The sequence below is a fragment of the Ostrea edulis genome, chromosome 8 (genome assembly GCF_947568905.1).
Source record: "Ostrea edulis chromosome 8, xbOstEdul1.1, whole genome shotgun sequence".
Taxonomy (NCBI): domain Eukaryota; kingdom Metazoa; phylum Mollusca; class Bivalvia; order Ostreida; family Ostreidae; genus Ostrea; species Ostrea edulis.
The window spans coordinates 25755226-25763178 of NC_079171.1; the positions used below are offsets into that span (position 1 = coordinate 25755226).

Sequence of the window (7953 nt, forward strand, 5' to 3'; positions counted from 1 at the left end):
AAAAGAAGAGAGACAAGAACTGAGAAAAGGAAATTCAAAGATGCTGTTGATTCTTTGCTACTGTTGCAGGAATCAGAGAACAGAGAACAACTGAGCTCAGATGAAGAGTCAGGAAATGCATCACAAACAGAGATATCCGGAGACCTGATTGAATCAATGACAAGTGAATTACAAAAACTTCGAACGGAGAACATCGAACTGAAAGCTGAAATGGATTTAGCTGCAAATAAATTTGATAAGCAATATTTTGATGGTAAAAATGACAGAGTGCTGTACTTTACTGGACTTCAAACATTTCACATTTTGTTAGCATTATATACATTTCTTGAGCCAGTATTACCAGTCAAGAAGACAGTGAACAAAATTTAAGATGTTGATTCTTACATTAATGCGATTAAGACTTAATGTATCAGCCAATCTAATTAAAATTAGATCCTTTGATCCGCTCATCTACTATCGCTACACAAGGATTTAACAACTCTCCATAAGAGGTCATCTCAGATTGAACTTTGTTGAGAAAATAGCACCCAATCAAATTCTAATCTCTTGACCAATCAGAATATCGCATCTAAACTACTGTTCGGGAGTGTGAAAAAATGGCGGCGCCTACAATCGACAACATTGTCGAAGAACTATTACCGGATTTTGGCGTGAACGCTCTGAAACCGGAACAGAAGGAAATAATTAGCAATATTACAAAGAAGAAAGATTGCATTGCTGTCTTGCCAACTGGGTTTGGAAAGTCGTTGCCATTCCAGGTTTACGCTGCAGCTCAGAAACGAACTAGTCGTGAGGCTGGACATGTACTCGTATGTTCGCCATTGATAGGCCTGATGAAGGACCAGACCAAAAAGCTGTCTCGTATCAGTTACTTAAGCGTTGGCTACAAAGGTAATACTCATGATACGACTAAATGTATAGTTTCAGCTTCGAAAGCTTCTTCCATGTCGCAGTACCGTTTCGATCAACTTCTTTTATTAGAAATGAAAACCCGCACAGACAACAAATATTACATAAACTATATATCCTGCGTGGTGTGGACGGCGAGGCTGGTATGGCCGCAGCCATTTTACTTGTTTATATATACGTTCGGAAGACGTCGTTTCCGAGAATATACAATCGCACCGACGATTCTCAAGCCGATCGCTGATTGGTCAATGCAAAAGTTCAATCTGAGATGACCTCTTATGGAGAGTTGTTAGATCCTTGTGTAGCGATAGTAGATGAGCGGATCAAAGGATCTAATTTTAATTATATTGTGTATCAGCATCCTTTCTTGCTTATGAGTTTAATGTATCATCTGCAACAGTATCGAGGATATTTTCTGTTGTGATAGATGTAATGTATGTGAGAATGAAACCATTAGTATTTTGGCCATCACGACATGATCTACGAAAAACTATGCCAATGCAGTTTAGAGAATGTTTCGGAACAAAATGTGCTGTAATTATAGACTGTTTTGAAATAATTATTGACAGGCCTACAAATCTCAAAGCTAGGGCTGAAACCTGGTCAAGTTATAAACACCATAATACTGTGAAATTTCTCATAGGCATAACACCTCAAGGCACATTGTCATTTATTTCAAATGCCTGGGGTGGAAGATTCAGTGACAAACATGTTACAGAAAACTCCGGGTTTTTGAACAACATTTTCCCTGGAGACTTGGTACTTGCAGACCGGGGTTTTGATATAGATGAAAGTGTGGGCTCGATGATGGACCAGGTAAAAATTCCAGCATTTACTCGTGGCAAGTGACAACTTTCACCTGTAGATTTAGAAACAACAAGAAAGATAGCTCATGTGCGCATACATGTAGAACGAGTCATTGGGACTGTTCGTCAAAAGTACACAATTTTGAACGGACCAATACCCATAGACTTTCTGATACGCAAAGAAAATGAATCTCACACTTTAACTGATAAAATTGGATTTGAATGTTGTGTCTGTGTGAATTTAAGCAGTTCTGTTGTTGATTTTGAATAATAAATATGATTCTTATCTAAAATTCAGTTTTATTTTGCATCTCGAAGTAAAATAAAAACAAAAAGAACAAACATGTACGTACATGTATCAGAACAGCTATGCTTATTACTTTTGAGTGTCTGTATGCAGATAGTTTCAATCCATGCACATGTAAGCAACAGTTAAATTTTTTGTCCCTTATGAGTGATAGATGCAAATTAAAAACATGAAAAAATAAGAGAATTAATGATCATTTATTTCTTAATAAATTTCCCCCTCTTTTTTTTCTCTGATATTTGTCAAGTTTTCTACAGTCTGGACAGTACCAGTTACCCCTAGGGGCACTACTTATACCAAGACACAAATAATGGAACCACTGAACTGGGCATTCCTCATTGTCGCACAGTATCATTTTGCCAGACTCTACTTGAGCACAAAAACACCAAATTTCCTCATCACCACTCGTTCCAGCATTTGTTGAAATGTTCTGAGATGTAGCAAGTTGCGTACTAAATGGCAGACGTGTATAAAATCGGCCAATTAACTCTGGCAAAATAGCTGTTGTGAATAAGTGTTTTGATTTTCCACACATATCCTTCCACATACTTTCATCAAACAAAATCTGTTCAACATGCAAGTCTTGCTCTGTCCACACAACAAAATATACAGATTCCATTTGACATACCCCCAACTGCGTTTGTACTTGATAAAAGTACATGTGCTTTTTATCCAGTTTTAATTTACCATCCTCTCCTTTTGGCAAGTAAAAGTGTTGGTCATCGATGTCCTCCAATTTGGATTCTTTTTTTTTTTTTTTTTTTTTTTTTTACAAAAAGGACACTTAATTTCCACGACACTTTGTCCACAACAGTCGCAAAGTAACAAACCATCAGGAGATGCACCAATAAATGGAAACTCTGTATTTATAAAAAATTCTGCTTCTAATAGCCTTACATTTTCATGTGTTTGACTTATTTGATCCAGAAAAATATCTTTTGCATATTTTTCATGCTGACACCCCCATTCTGTTGCCTTGATGAAAATTTATAACTTTCTGGGAAGCAAATAGACTTGATCAAGCTTTGTGCTGGCAATGTTGGATCAGTACAGCAAGTTGTTTTCATTTTCGAGGCTGCCATTCTTCCAACGTGAAATCTGTACCAAAGTTTCGAGTTCGACTGCTCTCGTGTTGCTGCTTCTACAGCTTTTGCCTGATCTTCTGTTACACTTATCTCTGTTTTTTGACATAGTTTCAGAAGTTCTGCAAAGTTAAGATGCATGACATTTTCATCCTGTAATTCGTTTAAAACTATAGGAAAGTTCTCTTTCATTGATTGAGGGATAAAGTCATCTGAGTAAGGGGATACTAAAGATAGTATTCCTGGCTTAGGACCTGGGCTGTCATGTAAGGCTTGAAATAATGTGTGAAGTTCTATATCAGTTGGTGAAATATCTTTCTTACACGGCAATTCTTTCTGAATTGTGTTCTCTGGCATTCCATCTGCTGACAACTTGCAGTCAAGCTTTTTCTTTAAAGTCTTTGCAGAGGTAAAGTCAATATTTCTAATTTCTTTATATGATACCCCCTTCAAAGATGTTGGTAAAAGCCAGTATGCTTTCTCTTCAGTCACTGTTTTAGAGTCTCGTATTTTGACAGTTGCCTCAATTGACAAAAGTAAAGCTGCTACATGTGTGCATGCTTCACCAAGACCAGCTATACATGTGCAGTGTGCTCCTACAATGCATTCCTCATTCTCAGCAATAATCCATGGTTCTAGTGGTTTTGCACTCATTCGTTGAGAGTGAAGTACCTAAAAATGTCATTATCATAGTAAGATATCTAAAATGCAGTTGATGATTGAAAAATTTAAAGTCATATATATCATATACATTTTTGTGCGAGTTTTTATGCAGTGGCAGATTCAGAATTTCCATAAAAAAAGGGGTGGGAGCATGTGAAAGTTATGTTATTAGCCAAGAGACTAGGCCATTTTGAATGCCAAATCTGAAGTTTTCCTCACATTATTTTGTAAATTTGAGGCGTAAAAGTCCCCCTCCCCCCATATATCTGCCATTGTTATGTATTGTTTACTTCATAAAAACATTACAGAAAATAGAATGTCGAATATTGAGTTTAGAAATATGTGAAAATACCTTGGCCTTTACTACACATTTTTCATTCATTTTCCATGTGATCCTCTCTCGAACCCATCCACAAACGAACTGGTTGTAGGCATCCAGCCCTTTGTAGCTTTTTAAATCTTGCGAGGTGTAAGGGCTTGGTGAAAATATCAAGTAATTAACAATGTCTGGATAAGTAACTTTTGGAAGCAAGATTACATCCGTTGACCAAACTGAAGGTGCCACTTCATAAGGATCTTCATTGTTAATAGGTTTCAATTTCGCCATATACCGCTCCCGTTCCTGCTGATCGAGACGATCGCGGTATTTAACTGCTTCTTCCTTCTTGCCGAATTTTTTCATTGTCATCAACACAATCAAATACAATCGGGGAAACTTATTTAGCGACGCTTTCGACTTTTTGTTTACTCTCCAATGCCTCCAATATGGCCGCTAATCCGGGTCACCGGGTCAATCATGACGTATGTGCAAACATACTATAGTCAATTAAATAAATACAGAAAGATTAGATCTTGTACTTAGGGAAAGGTTTGGCTTATTCTAGTCCCTGGAGATACACTGGTTCCCGATACACTGAAAAGGAAGCTGAACAAATTTTGATGAAATTTTTGAAGAGCCTAACGGTTTCCAAGAGAGCAAAGGAATTGTGATTTTGTTTGGACACTCACTATGTTGAATCTTTACCAATTTTCTTTTGCAATACCATGACAAAAGAATTGTCTTTGGAAAAAAACACCTATCAGCTCAGAATAAATTTGGCACTCTTAGACTGGAATGAAAATGTGGATCGACCTTCAACTTCAATAACATATCTAGAAGATGCTGCTAACCCTAGACGTCAAACTGGAATTCCTGTCAGAAAACCCAAAACACACGACTTCAAAACAAAAATATGTTCCTCATGGATTTCACAAATTTACAACAAACAGTAACATACATAAGAAACTTATGAATGACTATTGAAGACTGATCATATCTTACATCAAAATACTCCTTTGTCCAGTTTGTTTCTCATGTGATTGCACATTTTTGTGTTGGGATTGTTACACCTCTGGCACTGTCATCTGCACGTTATCTGATATAGCTCTATTCACTGTGGTTGTGTTAAGGGATTTCTGAGTGTGTGAAAATAGAACTCTTCACTCTCTATGATGAATCAGAGTATTCAGATGTTGGAGTGTGAAGTCTGTAAAATTTTACCTACAGTTTCTTGTTTAGAAGAAAAATTCACAACTCTCACTGAAAAAAACATTGAAAAAACTATGCAGATTACTCTTGAAAGATATCGGGACCCAATTCTTAAAGAAAACATTCAATTGAGAAATGAGTTACATGAACTGAAAACAAATACACAGAAGGAAATAAAACTCTTACAAAAAGATGTAGCAGTGTTAAAATCTCAGACCATGGTTACCATATCCAAAAGTTGGCCACAAACTCGGACATGTGTAAACGAAGTGATGTTCGAAACAAGCCATCAAAAACATGTGGACGGAGTTCAGAAACAATATACACATGCATGTTTGTCCACAGAAGAGGACACATCATCTATGCCAACAGAGCATCCCAATGAAATAGCTGAGCCAACGAAACCACTGTCACGTCCTTCTCATAAAATTGAGATTGTAATGGATTCACATGGAAATGGTATTGACCCTCGAAGGATGTACAAAAACCAAGATATAAACATTCATGTTCTAGGTGCTGGAAAGAAGAATCTAGAGGGAGCTATGCAGTATGTACAATCTTTAGAGTCCCCTCAGCATATAGTTGTTGGTGTTGGCAGCAATGATATTGCAACAAAATCGTCGGAGTCTATAGTTACTCAGATAGAAAATCTTGTGGTCTGTGCGCAGAAGAAGCAGTGCAGTGTACACATTCTGTCTCTACTGGAGAGAATGGATCAAGAAGACTATAATGATCGCGTCAGAACTGTAAATGACAAACTGAGCGAGTCATTAAAGGACACAGAAAATGTTTATTTTATCAGAGTCGACTCATACCTAAATGCGGAAAATCCCCAGCTGTACGGGGTTGATGGTGTACATCTAAATGATGATGGACGAAAAACGTTGGTGAAACTAATGAAAGACCATCTAAATCACAAGCTTGGAATGAAACCCTACAAAGACTACGGTGAGCGAAGCGAAAACTCTGAAAGAAACTCTAACCATGCAGGAGAATTCAGTAGCGAAAGGACCGAAACAAGTTATGGGCGTAAAAGAACTAACACTCGTAGACAGCATAACAGTCGTAATGGTGGATACATGCAAAACGGCCCTCACAACCATTGGTATCGTGGCCCTCAGAACCGTGGTCCCCGATATAATGACCTCCGAAATGGCCCTCACAACCATTGGTATAGTGGCCCTCAGAACCGTGGTCCTCGATATATTGACGGAAATAAAACTCAGGGTGATTATCTTACAAGCAAGCAAAAGCAGTTAAGCACCGTGTTTAACCAACTATTGAAAATGATTCAATAGTCCCTCAACATTTTCAATCAATTATGTACTCTAATGCATATATCAAGTATCTGTAGATCAGTTTGTAGTTGTTTTATAATTTTTTAATATGTTGATAATCTGACAAAACATGCATGTTGTCCAACATGAAACTTGTAGTATCTAACTACGGTATCATTGCTATATTATTGTTATTCTTAGCATTGTATTAGTTTGATTTTTCAAAAATTACTGTACCTTCATTTTTTCGCTGTATATGGTTTTATATGTTTTTTTCATAGGATTCATAAATGTTTAGGTTAGGTTGTTGGAATATTCATGGCTTGAATATTTCTAAGTTAGATGATGTTACAAAAGTGTGTTCAAAATATGATATCATGTGTTTCTTAGAAACTATGTCAAAGGAATCACCAGGAAATATCCCTGGTTTTACAACACCATTTGTTGTTTCTGCAAAAAAGCAAAGAAAAGAGGAAGAAGCTCTGGTGGTATTTTAGTATACACAAAACCAAATTTGCGACAACATGTCAAAATGTTAAAAGGAAGTGATTCCACATTATGGATTAGAATAGACTCAGAGAATGTAGGGTTACAGATGAAGAAACCATTATTCTGTTGTTTTTGCTATATTAAACCCTACTGCAGGAAAGATTTCTCAGAAACTGTATTTAATCAACTTGAAAATGAAATTGTTGAATTTATGAAAGAAGGGGAAGTTCTTTTGTGTGGCGACTTTAATGCCAGAACAGGGGGATTAACTGATTACCTGTCATCAGATGAAATAAGACAAACTTTCTCAGATTGCCCAGTACCTAACTGTTATACACCAGACATAAATCTCCCCCGCAATTATTTAGACAAACAATCAAATATCCATGGTGAACTTCTTACTAAAATGTGCAAGTCATCTCATCTACGGATGTTAAATAGCAGATTTCTTTGTGATTCCTTGGGTTTCTATACTTTTTTCAATTCTAATGGCAAAAGCACAGTGGATTATATGTTAGCATCTAATACTTTGTATCACAAGATAATTTATTTCAATGTTGATACACCAAATGAATTGTCTGATCACTGTATTATTTCTACTAGTTTAAGACTAGAGAAGCCATGTCTGAATCACCAGAAAGATCTTGAAGAAAACTGTAATCATATTGGTGGTAATTTCTTGTGGTCAGAAGATTGTAAAGATAAATATGTCCAAGCCTTAGTTGAACCAGAATCAACAATAAGTATTATGAGCCTTTTTACAGACTTGGATGATGAAAATAACTCAGATATTGATACATTAGTACAAAAATTAACAACAATTTTAAAACTTGTAGACGTACAAGACATATCAAACCTAAGAAAGAATGGATGTCAAATAACTGCTTAATGC

At 36.5% G+C, this 7953-nt stretch overlaps 1 protein-coding gene across 1 annotated transcript; it reads left to right on the top strand.

The window, feature by feature from the left end:
- Nucleotides 1-596: 596 nt before the first annotated feature.
- LOC125662968 (ATP-dependent DNA helicase RecQ-like) lies at nucleotides 597-1758 on the top strand. The gene is made up of 2 exons (XM_048895305.2): nucleotides 597-891; nucleotides 1679-1758. Exons 1-2 carry the CDS (start codon nucleotides 597-599, stop codon nucleotides 1756-1758), a joined length of 375 nt encoding a protein of 124 aa, XP_048751262.2.
- The last annotated feature ends 6195 nt before the right edge of the window (nucleotides 1759-7953 follow it).

What these genes read in the sequence shown, in the direction of transcription:
- LOC125662968 (XM_048895305.2), top strand. Translation starts at nt 597, where the DNA reads ATGGCGGCGCCTACAATCGACAACATTGTCGAAGAACTATTACCGGAT. An exon ending in CTTAAGCGTTGGCTACAAAG is followed by an intron (nt 892 to 1,678) that starts GTAATACTCATG and finishes TGGTACTTGCAG; the next exon opens with ACCGGGGTTTTGATATAGAT.